This window comes from Oncorhynchus mykiss, chromosome 28 (assembly GCF_057628025.1).
Source record: "Oncorhynchus mykiss isolate SJ-2025 chromosome 28, ASM5762802v1, whole genome shotgun sequence".
Taxonomy (NCBI): domain Eukaryota; kingdom Metazoa; phylum Chordata; class Actinopteri; order Salmoniformes; family Salmonidae; genus Oncorhynchus; species Oncorhynchus mykiss.
Window position 1 is genome coordinate 13,342,034 of NC_143049.1, and position 20,420 is coordinate 13,362,453.

A 20,420-nucleotide genomic window follows, 5' to 3' on the forward strand; every position below is an offset into this window, starting at 1 on the left:
TAAGTATCACCGCATATGTTCAATTGGTCGGATTACCAGAATATAGTTCTGATGCTCCCAGAATCTCTATGTTAACCAAGGGGTTTTCAAATGTCACATCAGTAGGGTAGAGAGAGGAAACAGGGGGGAAGAGGTATTTATGACTGTCATAAACCTACCCCCCAGGCCAACGTCATGACTAAGGTCATAGTAGCACACTGTACTATATGTGCTATAGAGCAGTATTTGGTTCACAACGTATAGTACCTCCACGAAACGAGTGACGGGAGATGTCCCATCCAGAGCAGGTTTGTCTATCAAGTCATTCAGGCTTAATGAATCTCAATGTTAGTTATTACAGAGAGCAGCATTCAGGGGGTCTTCCTGGGGTTGAGCCATGGGGACTGGGGCTAAAACAACATGTCCGAAGTGCTACAGTACATTAGGACAATGAGTTGAGAGACTGCTGTTCACTCTACAGTACTCTTCCTAGGAGTCAGATAATCAAATTCGCAAGACGCTATCCACACGAAAGGTAAATAAGTTACAATGTATACTGAAATGGAAATATTGGGGGGGGGGGGGGGGACATCATGTGGACACTGGTGACTGATGTGGACCTACTGATCTGTAACTGGACAGTTATCCAATCATCTTAAATCAGATTTGTAATACCAGGTGATTATGGCGTGTTTTCCTGCTGAGAACAATCAGTTAAACAAACCAAACACAGATGCTGAAAGGTCTATGGTTTTCAGACCACGGGCTTAATCTATTTGTGGAAGGTAAGAAGCCAGTTATTATAATGTAGGCCTATACATACACTACATTGGAATATTTAAAACAAACTCTTTACTTTTTATAAACTGGCTTGATTTTTTTTACAGTTCATACTTGAAATGAAGCTCTTATTCATCCTGATAATATATTATATATATTATATATATATTTCTCTGACATATTAATAGTCATTTTTCTTTCAGTACTTGATACATGTCTGCCCTCTTGTGTCTGCAACCAGGAACATCAAGTGGCATCATTAAGGTGGCACAGGTTGTGTGGTTTGATAAACCAAAGAAGAGAAGAATGGAGACATGAAAAGGTGGAACATGGTGTCTGCCTGGAATGTGAATGTACGTGATAGAGAGACTACGATGGCTACTGACTGTGTGTGAATGAAATATATTACATGTCAGAGCACACATGTCCAACTGAGTCCATCTCTTTTCGCCATAAAGATTTCCTAAGATTGTTCATGAAGCTTAACTTGATGCAGTATGAAGAATTGTCATTGTTGATGTATGATTATGAAGGACCTCCACACGGAGTTTCCCTGTTCCTTTTCTGTATTTCATTTTTTAGCACTTTCTTTTCATGTATCACTGTGAGCGGATTGTTTGGTGAAGTATATTAGTTAGACCAATGACACCCTCTATTGGATGTAGGCTACATGAGGCTGCATTGACTTTAGACCCCAGTACAGTATACCGTCACATGGCAAGGAAAATACGACTAATGAACATCAGTTACGATAGGTAAAATTCGGAAGTACAGTATTGCACAATACTACAATAATGAATCATTCTGTTTAATCACACGTTTTGATCCACAAATGAATAGTACAATCACATTTGTTATTTGAGTGAACAAGATGGGGAGCAAATGAAAACAATGAACAATTAGTTTAAGTTAATTGGTCCCGTCACCTGATGGAATTGTAATCCAATTGGATGAGCACATGAGATGAGCACATGGTATCAGGGACATGGTGTGGACTTTCCATAAAGATATGAACAATCCCCCGTCTTCAACTATCGGTTGTCTTGGCAGCCTTTTTAAGATGCCATGACGTGTTTTACAAAATCTGAGAGGAAAAATAGACGAGGGAGTTACATACAGAAATCTTGATTGATTTAAAAGCTATGTTTTGGAATGTTTAGTCAACGATAGCAAGAAGAGGGTATCATTTCTTAACCTTCGTAGTTTACACAGCCGTTGGCGTCCTCCTGGTTTGTCATGAGCTGCTCAACCTCATCCTCCTTCATCTTCTCACCTTAAACCAATCAACAATACAGTTTAATTCCCTTTTATAATACAGTTGAACTTGAGTCTACCCTAAAACCTTTATAGCCTACTTTAGCCTGGTCCAATAATGAATGTGCTTCAGCCAACTCTTCTAACGTTGTCAACGGTATGACAATAAAGACTTGGTTACAGCACATACATTGTGGGACATGGCAAGGTCAAACTATTTTTGTTTGTATTATTGTATGGTGTATGTTAAAGATGTCTGAGGCGTTGGAATCACCTAGTGAAGCCAGGACGTGCCTGAGCTCAGCACCCATGACTGTGCCATCGCCCAGTTTGTCGAATACCCTCAGACCCTCAACAAAATCCTCATATGTGCCGCGGTCCTTGGCTTTGCAGATGTGTTGGTGGATTGGCAGGAAGCTGTCGAAGTCCAGCATCTTTGTCGCCATCTCTTTGTATGAAACAACAAAGTCAAATGTCATTGAGACCGTCCACAACATCACCAACACAGGGGTTAGAAATGTATAACATTGACTTAGATTGAATTAAAAGAATACATATTAAATGTATGATTACCTCTATTAAATTTCAAATATAAAAAGTAATAATAGCTAAATGTTAAAAGCTTATTGATGAAACATCGAAGAAAGCAAACTGAGCAGTATGTTTTTATTTTTAAAAAAAACACTAATATAAAACTGATCATAGATTGTTGCGTGGACATACCCTCAGCCTTGGGCTTTCCAAGGACGTACGTGATTTCAGCGTTGGTAGGGTTCTGCCCCAGTGCCCTGATCACATCGCCACACTGTCCGTATGTGATTTTCATCTCATTGAGTGGTGTCCTGTCAAACAGCTGGAAAGCATCCTTGAAATCTGTGGAGAGAGCAACACGAAAGTATCACTGTGTGTCTAAAATCTGTTCCGCTTAGCTTTCCGAGTGCAGTGAGTGTCTGGCAGGGCCCTAAAAGCAGGCAGGTCTCACTTTGAGGAGAGGCTGGAAATGCCACAATCTGTGGTATGCTAACAGTGTGCCGCCACGTGTTGATGTGGTGAGGAAATCAAAGGGGGATTGCCTCCTGCTTTCAATATATAACTTTTTTTCCTGTATGTAATATAAGCCATTTAGCAGACACTTATATCCAAAGCAACTTACAGTCATGCATGAACACATTTTGCATGTGGGTGGTCCTGGGAATTGAACCCACCATCGTGGCAATTTAAGCACCGTGCTCTACCAACTGAGCTGATCTCTTGCACTATACTGTCAATAGAGAAAAGTTATCATTGTTGTCATCTGTCACACACCACTGTAAATTAATGTAAATTGATATCGTTGCACTCAGAACACTTCCACAAACCATCAATTTAATTTGCTAATGACTAGAGAACAAGCTCTCAGCCTATCAAAATGCCAATAGTCTCCAATTAGTCATCTCAACTGTATGAGGCACTTCTTGGTATTCTCATGTTCAAAAATACTAAAATACAACCCCAAAACAACCTCTATTATAATAAGTGTACCATTCCAGGTCACAACTGTAACTACAATCTCAATCTTACCCTCAATCTGCTCAGGAGTGAATTCAAGCTGAAAGGAAAAACAAAAATAACATTTTGGTTCAGGATGTGGACACAAAGTAGTGATTTAAAATGGCCAACAACATAGTTAACTGCATGTTGTGAGCAACAGTGAAAATGACTTTAAAAAAATGGAGGTTAAATACATAAGGCATGACTCTTTGGCCTTGATGGTAGTAGTATCCCCCACTCTGAATGAACCTAAATGTAAAGTGAATGGAAAATGGAGGAGTATAGGCGGAGAAGGACATGAAAATGTAATTGTGCTTCACCAACCTTTCAGGTTATCTGAACAATGTCAAAGGTCTAACCTAAAACTGTATTAAAATCCTATGTATATTCATTTGATATCCTTCATGTAATGAAGATAGGAAAGGAACGTCCCTCTTGCACTTGTTCACCATCGTAAACGCTCTTGACGATTTTCCTATTGTGTATGTTGTGCGAAAATATTTTCAAATCCCACATTTTTGCATGTTTTAAAATATTTGGCCCTGGTTAGAAATATATATATTTATCTTTGCACTTCTTTCTTATTTTTGTGCACAAATAAGGCATTCCGATTTGGGTGGTCTGCTATGCATGGCCATAATTAAAATCACATTGAGTGGTTTTAACCTCACTACATAATACAGCTGTTCCCTCAACCATGAAAATGTTTACTTATATAGAAGAGGCCAGAGTCAGCAAGAAACAAACTTTGCCTTGTGTAAGCCAATATTCTCCCAACTTTAAGCTCCATCAAGTTCAAGCTACTGTTGCTTAAGTACAAAATAATGGGATTTGTGACGATGTAAATAGTAGTATGAAGATAACATGCTCTATAAAGGTCTTGAAATGCATGTAGATATTTGCCTGTCATGTTAATTATCATTGTTCCTCTTCAATCTGTCATGCTACTCGTATTATCTTATCTTTAAAGTAAAAAACGTGATTTTATATATATTTCCACAATATGAGGTTGGAATAGTACTGTGAAATTGTGACAATTATGATAATGCCCTTTTAGTGTAAGAGCTGTTTGAAATGACTGCCTGAAATGTTTTGGCCTGACTTTTGACATCACCAGGTAGTAAATTAGTTACTAGACCAATAAGAAAGAGGGTTCCAAACCTCTATACCAATAACAGCTAGTTTAATTTTCCCCTACCCACTCCGTCCAACCACTCTTTGCTAAGAAGCATTTAGATTTGTTTTTTGGGCATTTTAATTGAAAACAGTCACACTAGCTAGGTTTCCATCCAACTGGCGACAGATCTTCATGAGACTATTCTAAAATCCGCATGAAGAAGATATGCGCCTTTTCCGCAACTGACTTGTTGCGGAAAAGTCAGTGAGTGATGAAATAGTGCACACAATATATTATTTTTTGCTTATGTTTTCATGTACAGAATTCAAATCTAAGGTTCAATGTGTTTCCATCATATGTTCAACTCTACCGATAGTTTTGTCGCAAAAACTGCTGCGTCAAATAGCCGACAGTTCGCAGATATAGGGTGGTCTACATGGTGAGTTAATTATGGATAAGAACAAGAATATGTTTATTTGTCAAACGGCAGTCAAGCATCAATCATCATGTCACCAGAATATGACCCTCGCTATTTATTGAAAATGAGCATCAAACTCAATACCATGTACTTTCTCCACCCTGTGAAGTTCATCATAACGTATCTAATCTGTATCCTAATAAGCTGCATGGTTTCCCTAGTCATAGTGGTTGGACCACACACTATACCATCGCGTGACTCCAAGTTTACTTTGGTATGATGGTTATTATATCAATATTTGCACATAAAAGCATTTCCACCACCATTTCTCGCATAATACATTTTACCTACGCAAAAAGATCCCACCATGTCAAACGAACAAATGACCTGTCGGCATTTTCAAAATTGTGCCGAAACTACCTGTTTCCATCATAGCTGGGGTTTTTTTTTAAATTATTTTATTTTATCTACGGTGACTTCATTCACATGAAACACTGTGGATGGTAACTTGGTTAGTAAGATACTTAATTGTTACACAGACATTTTTTGATAGTGACTTAAAAATGGCTGCATTGGACCTTGTCCAAACGGCTAAACTGTAGGACTCCTATTTGCATGCACTGCACTGTTCACGTCACACGGTGTCTCTGATGTTCTTGAAAAACACAGATGACTATCAATGGAAGACCAAACTGTTATTACCATATCCTTGAAAGGTCCATTTTGTCCTCAAGTGGATAGATGGCTTGATGTTGAGATTAACAGTATTACATTTTTCTTATCAATTTGATGAATATGAAAAGAATGGAACCTCACCCAAATGATAGTGAAATTATGTGCTGTAGGATAGCCCAGTTACAATTTTAGCATCTAACAAATACATGAGTAACACACCTTTTTAGTCTTAAATAAATCCCTAATAAAACAAATCATTTTAAACACGTTCAAAGATAACAAATAATCAAATAAAAACATTGTTATGTTGATGTTTCCCCCATCCAACACCCACATCCAAAGCTCATTATATTTTCCATATTCCCTTCATGCAAACCAGTGAAAATAGGAGTTCTTCTGTACCACGACTTCTGTGGGGTTAAACTCCGGGATCTTGACTGGCTCAGGCTCTGGGGCCTTGGGTTTGGGTGCTTCTTTGGGCTCTTCCTTCTTCTTGGGCGCCATTGCGATGCACGACTATACTCAGGGCACACAGGAGGAATGACACTGCTAACACACACTGGGTAGAGGTGTCCTGGAGTGTCTGGGACCCTTTATTCTTTCTTCACCCCCTCCCTGACTGCAATGCTGCCAACAATAGGGGGACTACTATAAAAGGCCATGCTTTGTGCTTCTATTTAAGACCTACAACAGGCTGCGGATGCATATCATCAAGAAGGCTACTAGGAAACCAATTTGGATAGAATTCCCCCGCCTGGATCCTCATCCTTGAATCCAGCGATTTCTATTGAGTCCATTTATGTGTTCCGGTCTGTTTAAAAGTTCATCACAGTGTTGTAAGTGCTTTGATCTACCAGTTCTTTGAGCTAAAGGTGTTCACTGAGGGCAGGTGACCATCTGAGAAACAGACGGTGAATGCGACTCAAATTATCCTGCCATAGTAATATTGATGATACCCTGCAAATACTCAACACTCAGATTAAATATTGTCTAATGACTGAGTATTGTCTCCCAAGGATAGGACAGGACCGGAGGACATGTGTGCGGGCAAGCATGGCGGGTCTGTGAGATTATTATATATTTATGGGACAGATGTTCCTATCTGCAGGGATTTACAGAGTGTTAGTGACAGAGGGGAGAGACATTTGAATAGTCACTCTGCGGGCAGTAGGCCTGACGGCATATACTTTTCTCTTCGGCTGGACTTTTCAGATGGCAGTTTATGGACCTCCAAAAAAAATGTATGCAGCAACTGCTGCTTGACCCTTTAAGGCCAACACTGCTGATTTCATTAACACCAGTTGTGATAACCCATAAAAATGTGAATATGAAATATAATTTAACGTTGATAATTAATCGTTGCATTGTTGTGCCAAACATTATACACTGATGATGAACTGTCCCATGTGGCTCAGTTGGTAGAGCATGGTTTGATTCTCACGGGGGACCAGTATGAAGATGTATGCCCTCAGGAGCGTCTGCTAAATGATGTAATGATGTAATGAACTCTAGTATTGTCATTGCTGGTTGCACTTGCACTTGAACAGAACCCCAGCCAGTCAATGAGTGTCAACCTACATAGAGAGACAGATGGAAACTCAGTGTGTCAGTCAGGTTATAAATGGATCAAGCCCTGCATAGCTCTAACTGCCATCCCATGAACATTATATCAGGTGATTGTCATTGAAGACAGCTAATGCAACCATCCCAGTATGTCCACCCCATGGGAAGCTTGTAAAACATTCAGGTCCTGTCATGATTGCTATTTTGGTGCCTGCCCGTTGTTCGCTATGGTATGTACCTTGGAAAGGCTCCAGACGATTTACAACGCCAATTGTTATTTGACCCCCAAACAAAGCAAAGCAACCTTCAGTGCAGCTGTAACGGGGGCAGTTTAGTTTAGCAAGCTAAAGTCATAAGTAAGTATAGACACATACACTTAGTTTGGACTTTACTGGTTGGATCCAATTACAAGAGAATGAGACACAGTAACGTTCCTTTAATCCAGTAGGGAATCACAGAGAAGGGTACTAACTAAGATTCATTCATTTATGAAATGTACACTGTATATTAACAACTGTACACTCTTCCAAAAGGGTTATTCAGCTGTCCCCATAGGATAACCATTTTTTGGTTCCAGGTTGAACCCTTTTGGGTTCCATGTAGAACCCTCTGTGGAACGGGTTCTACATGGAACCAAAAAAGGTTTCACCTGGAACAAAAAAGGTTTCTTCAAAGGGTTTGCCTATGGAGACAGCCAAATAACCATTTTAGGTTCTAGGTAACATGTTTTTTTTAAAGAGTGTAGCACACATTTATCAGGGAAATTCAGAAGACTCAAATTAGGTTTCTGCCCTGCTGCACGCCAGGCTATAATTCTGTCCAAGTTCAGGATGTGGGTAGCCCTCTTCTCAGGGAGGAAGAGAGTTGATTATTGTACAGAATAATAATTTGCATAATAGTTAAATGGCCAGGACGAGACTGGCTAATTAGAGCTTTCCTACACCGGAAATCCACATTTTCTGAAGAACTATTTAAGTGAAATAAACTAATTTTACTCATGTGAAACTCATGTTTTACATGTTTGTATATTGAGAGTCACAATGGTCAATAGCGCTGACAAACTTTTAAAGACAATTCAATTTGCCTTGCTGTAGCATGTTGTACACATGCATTGCTGAATAATGTTGAACAAGTCTCCAATCAGATAGTAGTTTCTAAGAAATGATGGTACGAGCACAGTTTGCAGTACACTAGTGGGTGGCATCTATAATGGAATCATAGTCATCATGTGCAATCCTACTGTGGCAATTTAATGGTAATAGTTAAGATTGATCAACTTTCAGTGAACTTTTTGTAACCTTCACATGTGCAACCGCATCATGTTCAGAATGAATGTTATGTTGATGACAATGAATGTCCTTATGTGGTTGGCATTTACCTCTGGAAAAATTGTTCCTCCAAATTGGTCTTTCAGTGCTCATAGAAACAACTGACTCATGGTTCAAGGCTCAGCTCCTCTGTGTATTGTCCTTTACTGAAAGAGAAACAAATAAAATAAAGAAGCATATTTCAAAATAAAGGATAGAGTATTACACAAAAAGTAATTTCACATCCTGAGGGATGTTATAGGTTTAACCCAACAAGCTGAACAAATATTACTTTCTGAGTTTATTAACTTTCTTGTATATTTATTTGTCAGTGTGGTCTTGTATTTGGATTTGCTTGTTTCTGATTGGAGTAATTCAAGGTGTTCCAATTGCAATGTACCAATTGCCATCGGCCTCTCCTATAGGACTGTTTTGATGGAACTCACAAGTTATTCACATTTATTGTTACAACATAGCATGGATGAATGTATATCATATACAATATGTATTTGCTGAAGACCTGCAGTATTGAAAGCAATCTTGTATGCTGTCACTTAAAGAATGTAAAACTATTAAGGGCCAGCTCAACGGTCTAACGGTTGTCTAAATAGAGACAGTTACCTAATACCGGATCACTTTATAGTTTTCTAAAAGGCATTGTCTTTTAGCAGTGTGCTGTGATATCTGAAAATAGCAAATGTGCTTATCATGCTACTGTACTTTTATTAAGAAATGAATTGAAGTTAGGGTCTCAGTTTGGATCGAGAAAACAGAAACTAACACGGGCTACATAGATTTGTGTTGATCCTTTTGAATCTTACTTTAATTAACAAAGTAAGGGTTGGATGGTAACACAAGGTAGAGCATACTAAAACAAAGGCTACAGAATCCATTCAGCCATTCAATTTTGTACCTTATGTTCTCCCAGCAAATTTGTCTGACGCTTCATCTGAGCTGTAAATTGTCTCCAGTCCACATCCCTAAGACAATCAGACATTTGGAAGTACGTTTCTATCAGGCATACTGTATAAAACACCTCCCTAATATTGAGTTGCACCCACGTTGCCGTAGAACAGCCTCAATTTGTTGTGGCATGGACGTCGAAAGTGGTGTCGAAAGCGTTCCACAGGGATAGTGGCACATGTTGACTCCAATGCTTCCCACAGTTGTGTCAAGTTGGCTGGATGTCCTTTGGTTTGCGGACCATTCTTGAAACACACGGGTGTTTGCAGTTCTTTTTTCTTTCCACTTTTTTTCTCCCCAATTTTGTGGTATCCAATTGGTAGTTACAGTTTTGTCTCATCACTGCAACTCCCGTACAGGAGAGGCGAAGGTCGAGAGCCGTGCGTCCTCCGAAACACAACCCAACCAAGCCGTACTGCTTCTTGACACAATGCTCAATTAAACCGGAAGCCAGCCGCACCAATGTGTCTGTGGAAAAACCATACACCTGGCTACCGTGTCAGCGTGCACTGCACCTGGCCCGCCACAGGAGTCACTAGTGCGCAATGGGACAAGGACATCCCGGCTGACCAAACTCTCCCCTAACCCAGACGATGCTTGGCCAATTGTGCGCCACCCCATGGGTCTCCTGGGTCGCTGCCGGCTGAGACAGAGCCTGGACATGAACCCAGAATCTCTAGTGACACAGCTAGCACAGAGATGCAGTGCCTTAGACCACTGCGCCACTCGGGAGCACAGGTTTGCAGTTCTTGACACACTCAAAGCCGTGCGCCTGGCACCTGCTACCATACCTGTTCAAAGGCACTTACATCTTTATTCTTGCCCCTTCACCCTCTGAATCGCATACATTCACAATCCATGTCTCAATTGTCTCAAGGCTTAACAATCTTTTTTTAACCTGTCTCCTCCCCTTCATCTACACTGCTTGAAGAGGATTTAACAGGTGACATCAATAAGGGATCATATCTTTCACCTGGATTCACCTGGTCAGTCTAATCTTTTGTACAGTCAGTTTATGCTTTCTACAGGAACTCTGTGCTCAGGTCTGATAGTCTCTTTTCCCCTCTATTCCTCTCTGACCATTGAAGTCGAATAATATGGGGTTATTATGCATTCAGTGATAGGACTAGACCTCAGGATTCCTGATTAGATTTACATATGAAGAAGAAATGTTTTCTTTAATAAAAAAAATCCCCATTTTAAACTCCCTGACAACAGTGAATTGTATGGTATGTACATTACATTGTCTGGTAATTATGAGCATTTCAAACCATACAACAGAGAGCAGCACTGAATAGAAAAAAACATTCACTGAACATGAACCTGCTACTATGAGGCAAGCGCCACACTGTCAAACTGTCACCAGGAAAAACGGGACCACAGTGCCCTCCTTTGGCTAAAAAGTTAAATATGTGAGATGGAGTCAACACCCACTTACTTTCTGTGTGACAGATGAAGAACAAGCTGTACAATTTTATATGAATGAAAGCTGTTGAATAAATGAAAGTGTGATTAAATGACCCCCTCATTATAATTATTGGAGAAAGTATCTGAAGAAAACTTTACAAGAGCTCTATTCAATCTTACAATGCCATCACTTGAACAAACTTGAATCTACATTAAATGTCAAAACAAAGACCACCTGCACAACCCTTGCCTGAGAGCCCTAGAAACTCAGCAGCTATTCTCGCTGTGCTCAGATCCTTCTAGTTGAGGGCTCTGATTGAAGCCAAAGTGGTTCCTTGATTGCCAGGGCCGGCCCTGGATATAAGCAGCAGCTAGGGGGCCTGTCATGCCAAATAATGTCCCCCAGCCAAAAAGTGTCCCCCTCTGCTTCACAATGGGATTTAATGAACTATTAGTGTCCGTTGCTATATCAACGGTGTGATGACCTAATGATTCGAATTTTGGATATCATTACAGCCTAAATTATGTTCTTTTCATCATCGCTATGCAAACAAGGCTGATCTCCGTGATAATTTTGCTGTTTAAACAAGTTTCGTTTAGCTAATAAAATGAAACCTTTACTTCAAACTACTTTTGGGTACCTTGGTAACATTACAACATAAAAAAAACATGTCTTTAATGTTGCTTCATTTCGGAAATGGCAATCTGCTTGTAATCTGCTTGACACAAAGTTACTTACCTTACAGATCAAAAAGTCAGCTAATTGTCACTCCATTCTTATGTAAATCCACCTGATTCATACACCAGATTGTCTGGCTGTAATGTTTTTATTTTAACCTGGCCTTCCCTTATCTACACTGAAATAATATTATTTCAGTAAGTCCTCCTCATTAGTACACCCTTGTGGCTGAATATATATGTTGTAGATACATATTGTAGATCCTAGGATACAATGAATAATGTTGAACAAATAAATATACAGTGCCTTGCGAAAGTATTCGGCCCCCTTGAACTTTGCGACCTTTTGCCACATTTCAGGCTTTAAACATAAAGATATAAAACTGTATTTTTTTGTGAAGAATCAACAAGTGGGACACAATCATGAAGTGGAACGACATTTATTGGATATTTCAAACTCTTTTAACAAATTCAAAAACTGAAAAATTGGGCGTGCAAAATTATTCAGCCCCTTTACTTTCAGTGCAGCAAACTCTCTCCAGAAGTTCAGTGAGGATCTCTGAATGATCCAATGTTGACCTAAATGACTAATGAGGATAAATACAATCCACCTGTGTGTAATCTAGTCTCCGTATAAATGCACCTGCACTGTGATAGTCTCAGAGGTCCGTTAAAAGCGCAGAGAGCATCATGAAGAACAAGGAACACACCAGGCAGGTCCGAGATACTGTTGTGAAGAAGTTTAAAGCCGGATTTGGATACAAAAAGATTTCCCAAGCTTTAAACATCCCAAGGAGCACTGTGCAAGCGATAATATTGAAATGGAAGGAGTATCAGACCACTGCAAATCTACCAAGACCTGGCCGTCCCTCTAAACTTTCAGCTCATACAAGGAGAAGACTGATCAGAGATGCAGCCAAGAGGCCCATGATCACTCTGGATGAACTGCAGAGATCTACAGCTGAGGTGGGAGACTCTGTCCATAGGACAACAATGTATATTGCACAAATCTGGCCTTTATGGAAGAGTGGCAAGAAGAAAGCCATTTCTTAAAGATATCCATAAAAAGTGTCGTTTAAAGTTTGCCACAAGCCACCTGGGAGACACACCAAACATGTGGAAGAAGGTGCTCTGGTCAGATGAAACCAAAATTGAACTTTTTGGCAACAATGCAAAACGTTATGTTTGGCGTAAAAGCAACACAGCTGAACACACCATCCCCACTGTCAAACATGGTGGTGGCAGCATTATGGTTTGGGCCTGCTTTTCTTCAGCAGGGACAGGGAAGATGGTTAAAATTGATGGGAAGATGGATGGAGCCAAATACAGGACCATTCTGGAAGAAAACCTGATGGAGTCTGCAAAAGACCTGAGACTGGGACGGAGATTTGTCTTCCAACAAGACAATGATCCAAAACATAAAGCAAAATCTACAATGGAATGGTTGAAAAATAAACATATCCAGGTGTTAGAATGGCCAAGTCAAAGTCCAGACCTGAATCCAATCGAGAATCTGTGGAAAGAACTGAAAACTGCTGTTCACAAATGCTCTCCATCCAACCTCACTGAGCTCGAGCAGTTTTGCAAGGAGGAATGGGAAAAAATTTCAGTCTCTCGATGTGCAAAACTGATAGAGACATACCCCAAGCGACTTACAGCTGTAATCGCAGAAAAAGGTGGCGCTACAAAGTATTAACTTAAGGGGGCTGAATAATTTTGCACGCCCAATTTTTCAGTTTTTGATTTGTTAGAAAAGTTTGAAATATCCAATAAATGTCGTTCCACTTCATGGTTGTGTTCCATTTGTTGTTGATTCTTCACAAAAAAATACAGTTTTATATCTTTATGTTTGAAGCCTGAAATGTGGCAAAAGTTCGCAAAGTTCAAGGGGGCCGAATACTTTCGCAAGGCACTGTAAATACCATCAAAGGATACATTACAACTTACAATAATGAACACCTTGTGAAACAGCTGTGAAAACCAATTTGGCAATTTTTAAGATTATTGTCACACCCTGATCTGTTTCACCTGTCCCTATGATTGTCTCCACCTCCTCCAGGTGTTGTTTATTTTCCCCAGTGCATTTATCCCTGTGTTTCCTGTCTCTCTGTGCCAGTCCATCTTGTATGTTTAGTCAAGTCAACCAGCGTGTTTTTTTCTCCGTACTAATTTTCTATTCACTTTTGCTAGTCTTCCAGGTTTTGACCACTGCCTGACTCTGGACTACTTTCCCGCCTGCCTGATCATGCTGCCTGCCCTGACCTTGAATCTGCCTGCCCTTCCATACATATTGGTCTCTGAACAGGTTTTGACCTTTTGGCTGTACAAGACCATTCTCTTGCCTACTCCTTTTTGGATTAATAAACATTGTAAGACTCCAACCATCTGCCTCCTGTGTCTGCATCTGGGTCTCGCCTTGTGCCTTGATAGTACGAACTGGCCATGACAGACCCAGCAGACGTGGACCAGCTCCGCCACGCTGTCTCCCTGCAGGGAGCCACCATTGGGAGACATGAGGAGTTGTTTCAGGTCCTTTTGGAAGGGCTCAGTTCCTTGATGTACGCCACGGCCACGGGTTAAAGGCAATTATGGAACAAATCAGGGAGTTAGCTCAAAGGCTGCCTACCACCTCTGAAAAACCCCAATCACCAGGATTTCCCTATCTGTGGTGAGTTTGTACAGCCTATCCCGGCTCCCCGAGAACCCTGCTTACCGCCTCCGGAGCGATATTTGGGGAATCCTGGTACCTGCAGGGGTTTTCTTTCTCAGTGCTCACTTATTTTTGAGCTACAGCCATCTTTGTTTCCTTCAGACCGATTGAAGATAGCATATATTATTGCGTTAATGTCGAACGGAAGACCCCCATGAAATGGACAAAAATGAATGCCAACTTATTCGCCATTGGGCGAACAATATACACAATCGCAAATACCATTCAAATGATCTGCAGTTCATCCAAACCATATGTCAAGTGGAACATGGCAGATGCCAAGTGTCATACCCCAAAAATCCAAAAGATGACGAGCGTGCTCTACCGTAGATTTTCATATGGCACATGGTCACAAAGTCAAGACCCAAGGGTTAAATTTTGAAAATCTAATACTTAAAAAAAAATACAACCCCCTCTACAAAAGTGCTTTCTGGACCATTTTTCAATTATTAGTTTTTTGTCAGTTATACATATGTAATAACCATATGAACATACATCTGTCTTATTTTATTGAGTTTGTCCATAAGGCCTATGTTTTGTCCATTTGCAATATATGATCATGGGATGTCAGCTTCCGAAACCGAAAAGTCAGTGAACCATGGCCAAATGGCATAAGAAATGTCCAAATGCCATACATAAGTATTGAAAATCAGGATGTTATGTCCATTTGCCATATATGATCATAGGAAGTCAGCTTCCGAACCCGAAAGTCAGTCAACCATGTCCAAATGGCATTTATACTAACCAAATTATATATACCACTATGTTAAGTCCTGAATCAACCTAGAAGGTCTATTTGTCATGTATGATCATAGAAAGTCATAGGAAGTAAGAATTTGGTGTAATGAGAGAGAGAAGTGGGACTCTGTCGATTTTTAAAAATATTTTTTGAAAAACAACCAAAAGGACCAGGGGTGCCCTCTATAGGATGGGCACAGGTGGTGGTGGTGGGGGGGGGGGGGGGGGGGGGGTCGGGGGTTCTCCCTACCCGGCCATGGACCCCTTGCCTTCCCCTAAAGGCATTACAAAAAAAAATGTGCTACTGGTAACCCGTTCAGGTAACCTGGTGCACGGCTGTCCATTTGCAATGTCTTACAATGGGCATTTACCCATTTACGAGATTGACAGATTGATTTTTGCACGTTGGCCGCCGAGAGTGCCTGGAATCCGGAGTCTCTTTTCGATACTTTTCTGCACGGATTATCTGGATTATAAGGATGAGCTAGCTGCTTGGGAATTGCCGGTGGACCTCGACTCCCTTATCGCCATAACCATTAAAAATGATAGACGCCTAAGAGTGAGAGGAGGTCTGGTCTCAGGCACCCTTGTGCACCCGCTATGGCTCATTCTCCTTTGAGGGAATCCGGAAAGCAGCTTTTCCGAGAGGATTCGAAGCCACCCAAGCCCTCTCGTGAATCTACGACGGGTTTGTTGGATACTCCTGAGCCTATGCAGTTGGGAAGACCTAGGTTATCAGTTGGGGAAAGATCACGGAGGATGAATAGTAACTGTTGTCTGCACTGTGGAGGGGCAGGACATTTTATAGCTACCTGCCCTATAAGGACTGCCTTCAAGCAGCACAGCCTTCCCCAAGTCGTTTTCCTCAGGATGTTAGCAAGACTGTGGAAGTCTCCGCTATTCCCACTGAATACCATGACCTCCTGGAAGCGTTCAGTAAGGCACGTGCTACATCCCTTCCCCCGCACCGTCCTTATGATTGTGCCATTGATCTTCTCCCAGGTACAACACCACCTCGGGGTCGGTTGTATTCTCTGTCTGGACCAGAGACCAAAGCTATGGAGGAGTACATAGAGGAGTCTGTGGCCACAGGGGCCGTCCATCCATCTGCATCTCCTACCGGCACAGGGTTTTTCTTTGTGGAGAAGAAGGACAAGATCCTGCATCCATGCATTGACTAAAATCGTTACCCCCTGCCTCTCCTCTCCTCTGCGTTTGAACCTCTCCAGGGGGCCACCATGTTTTCCAAGTTGGACCTTCAGAATGCCTACCACCTGGTTCGGATACGCGAGGGGGACAGGTGGAAGACAGCCTTCAACACAGCCAGTGGACATTGTGAGTACCATGTCATGCTGTTTGGACTCACCAACGCCTTTGGTCAACTATGTGCTCCGGGACATGCTAAACCGTTTTGTGTTTGTTTACCTTCACGACATGCAGTTTTTTTCCCGATCTGCCCAAGAACATGTACTTCATGTCAGACAGTTCCTTCAGTGCCTCCTAGAGAACCAATTGTTTGTGAAAGCCAATAAGTGTGAGTTCCACCGCTCTACTATCACCTTTCTGGGATATGTCATTGCTGAGGGCAATGTTCAGATGGATCCTGGAATATTGAAAGCAGTGGTGGATTGGCCTCAACCAACGTCCAGGATGCAGTTGCAACGGTTTCTTGGTTTTGCTAACTTCTACCTCCGTTTCATTCGGGATTACAGCACCTGGCGGCCCCCCTCTCGGCACTCACCTCTCCCAAGGTACTTTCCAAATGGTCTCCATGTAGGCAACCTAGAACTCCTGGCGGGTTAAGATGGCGTTGGAAGAGTGGAGGCACTGGCTGGAAGGAGCAGAACAGCCATTCTTGGTCTGGACCGACCATAAAAACTTGGAATATCTCCGTAGAGCCAAGTGCCCCAACTCCAGGCAGGCCCTGTGGGCCCTGTTGTTTACCAGAGTCAACTTCACCATTTCCAACCACCCAGGGTAAAAAATGTGAAGCCTGACGCTCTCTCCCGCTTATACAGTTCCTCTGCCACACCCTTGACCTCTGAAACCATTCTCCCTACCTCATGCCTTGCTGCCACTGTGGATTAGGCTATTGAGAACCTGGTTCGCGAGGCGCAATGCGAAGGCATTCTGCACCCTTATTGGGTCATCGGCCAGCCTGTCATCCGGATTCAATCCCAAAACCAAGGGTCAGTCAGAGCGAACCAACTAAGACCTGGCAACCACCTTGAGATGCCTGGTCTCAACCAAACCCCACTACCTGGAGCCATCAACTGGTCTGGGTGGAGTATGCCCGGAAATTCCCTGTTCTGCCACAGGACTCTCCCCTTTCGAGTGCTCCATGGGGTATCAGCCTCCACTCTTCCCAGAACAGGAGCAGGAGGTCAGTGTACTGGATGTTTGTCCGCCTCTGTCGTCGTACCTGGAGAAGAGCCAGGGCGGCTATTCTCAAGACCAACTCCAGGTACCATTGCCGGACCCCATCTCCCCACTAACGCATTGGGCAGAGTTTATGGCTTCCCACTCGGGACCTGCCCCTGCAGGTAGAGTCCCGCAAACTAGAATTAAGCCCGTGTCTCACTGTCCTTTGTCTTCTGTTTCCAGGCCCTACCATCCCTCCCGGGTAATCGATGGCCATCCAGCGTATACAGTGAGACGCCTCCTGAGGGTTCGACCACGGGGCAGGGGATTCCAGTACCTGGTTGACTGGGGGGGTTATGGCCCGGAGGAGAGGTGCTGGGTTCTGCTAAAGACATCGTGGACCCGGCCCTCATCGCCGATTTCCACCGCCGACACCCCGGTCAGCCAGGTATGTGTCCCTGGGAGGAGGGGGGGGAGTACTCTCACGCCCTGATCTGTTTCACCTGTCCCTGTGATTGTCTCGTCTCCACCCCCTCCAGGTGTTGCTTATTTTCTCCAGTGTATTTATCCATGTCTCTCTGTGCCAGTTCGTCTTGTATGTTTAGTCAAGTCAACCAGAGTGTTTTTCCCCATACTCATTTTCTATTCTCTTTTGCTAGTCTTCCCGGTTTTGACCACTGCCTGACTCTGGACTACTTTCCCGCCTGCCTGATCATCCTGCCTGCCCTGACCTTGAATCTGCCTGGACTTCGGTACCAATTGGACTCTGAACTGGTTTTGACCTTTTGCCTGTACACAACCATTCTCTTGCCCTTTTTAAACCCCTTTTTGGGTTAATAAACATTGTAAGACTCCAACCATCTGCCTCCTGTGTCTGCATCTCCTGTGTCTGCATGGCCAGGTCACAATTGTAAATGAGAACTTGTTCTCAACTTGCCTACCTGGTTAAATAAAGGTAAAATAAATAAATAAATAAAATCTGGGTCTCTCCTTGTGCCTTGAGCCTCAGAAGTGGGACTTGAAGAGGGAGACGGCAAAGTCTAGGCAATACTGCTCCCTTTGTTCTGAATGTTTGCAGTGCTAGTGTTTTTGGTTTATCTGTGTGTCTCACATATTGTGTGGCCAGTATAATAGAGCAAAGAAACATTCTTAGCAGATAATGACAACTTGACAATAACAGTAGCTGTAGATGATGTAATGAAAAGTTGGAGGGTGGTTGGTAATGGAGGACATGAGGTGGATCCACATCTGGGCGTTGGGCAGAACCCCTCGGTCCTGGAGAACAGGAGCAGAGTTAAAGGGAACAGGGTAGGAGATGTAAACAAGCAAACACACAGGTAACACTTTACTGTGAAAAAATGTGATGGATTAGCGCAGTGTTATAAATGGGAGATATGTACTTTTGGAAGGTATAGCCTACCTCATGCTGGTACCCCTCCGACTCAGAGCACAGAGAATCAGACTGATCCAAACTCACTGGTTCTGGTGGATGGGATACCTCCTGGGGGGCTCGGAGAGTCGATGGTCTTAAAGTCATTTGGAGAGGTAAATCAAAGAGATACATTTTTATAAGCTCAACATAACTACAATTTCTTGCTTTCTCAAATGTCAATCAAAGCTTACTTTCTCAAATGTCAACCAAAGCTCAAGCTTTTATCTGATAAAAAACCTCCACATCCTTCTCAGTCCGTGCCTGAAGGTGGTCCTCAAAGGCTTTCTGATCTGTTTCGACAACTTCCATCACATCAGGTGGAGCTTTAGTGATCTGAAAGTACGTTATACAAAAATAGCAATAGACAAACACCAGGTCACAAATTTGAAAGACTACAGTGTATGCAATAAATTGTATATACAAGTGCATTGTTTACCTCAGTCAACAGCTGCGGCTCCCGTCCATACACAGGCCTGGATGCTGCTGTTGTGTGCAAAAATAATTACATTCAGATTGTTCTCCCACCCTTCCTGGTACAAATCAAGGGTCTTGCCCATGGCGGTCTTGAGAGTCTGTTTGTTCCATTCACTAAACCTGGAGGAGGGGGTAGGAAAGCAATATCTATTGACAATGTAAGATATTGAAACATGTCCTATTGTGTACCATGAACAAAAAGCTAGAAAATAAATAAAACAAACCATTGGTGACAGAATATAATCCTATAACATTCAATCCAGCGTTCATGACAACGGTCACTCAAGATGACCTCAGGAGACCCGTGAGTGTTGAAGATGTCCACCATCGCCTTGGAGGTGGCTTTGCCAGTCTCGTCCTTAATGGGTATCAAACAAAACTAAAATCTATTATTGGTTCCAAGCACTACTTTTAATGTGCTACAGAAGGGAATTTAGAGTAAAGCATGTACTCTTCCTTTACTGACCTAACTAGACAGGGTACTGACCTTTAAGCAAAAAGTGACAAATTGAAACATTGTGTGCTCTCTGATATGACATTTTTTTTAAATCATAATAATTTCAGATATAATAGAATGTGATTGATAAACAAAAGGTTTACATTTGCCCAGCTTTCCACCTCATTGACAATCCCCTGTCAGAAGAAGTGTAGGTTGATTTTTGCAATCATATGCTTAACTTCGAAACGGCCAGCATGCATCTCGGTCAGCACAACCCCCCTTCTCCTTAGTAAAAATCACCCTCCTGTGTGGCTGGCCATCCTTCCCCCGTAGGTACATATCAAGTTGTAAGGGGAGTTGTTGAAATACTCAAGTCCAAGTACATTTGCACTGCTGGCTTTCTCTCTCTCTGTTTCTCTCTCTCCATCTCTCTCTCTGTCTGTCTTTCACTCTGTTTCCACCTCTCTCTCCCTCTCTCCCTTGTATCCTTTCTTTCTTCCTCTTCCTCTCTCTCTGTGTCTGTCTAGTGAAGAAACCTAGTAAAGAGCATTTTAAATCACCATAATTGCTTACACCTATCCATTTGATTGATCAG

The 20,420-nt window shown here is 42.1% G+C and overlaps 1 protein-coding gene across 1 annotated transcript; it reads right to left on the reverse strand.

Annotated features, from left to right (window-relative positions):
• Positions 1–1,553: 1,553 nt before the first annotated feature.
• myl13 (myosin, light chain 13) lies at positions 1,554–6,405 on the reverse strand. The gene is made up of 6 exons (XM_021589161.3): positions 6,156–6,405; positions 3,574–3,601; positions 2,737–2,886; positions 2,288–2,461; positions 1,955–2,032; positions 1,554–1,843 (listed from the first exon to the last, which is right to left on the reverse strand). Exons 1-6 carry the CDS (start codon positions 6,255–6,257, stop codon positions 1,815–1,817), a joined length of 561 nt encoding a protein of 186 aa, XP_021444836.1. The 5' UTR covers positions 6,258–6,405; the 3' UTR covers positions 1,554–1,814.
• Positions 6,406–20,420: the final 14,015 nt, after the last annotated feature.

What these genes read in the sequence shown, in the direction of transcription:
- myl13 (XM_021589161.3), bottom strand. Translation starts at nt 6,257, where the DNA reads ATGGCGCCCAAGAAGAAGGAAGAGCCCAAAGAAGCACCCAAACCCAAG. An exon ending in CACTCCTGAGCAGATTGAGG is followed by an intron (nt 2,887 to 3,573) that starts GTAAGATTGAGA and finishes CTCTCTCCACAG; the next exon opens with ATTTCAAGGATGCTTTCCAG. An exon ending in GCACGTCCTGGCTTCACTAG is followed by an intron (nt 2,033 to 2,287) that starts GTGATTCCAACG and finishes GATTGGTTTAAG; the next exon opens with GTGAGAAGATGAAGGAGGAT.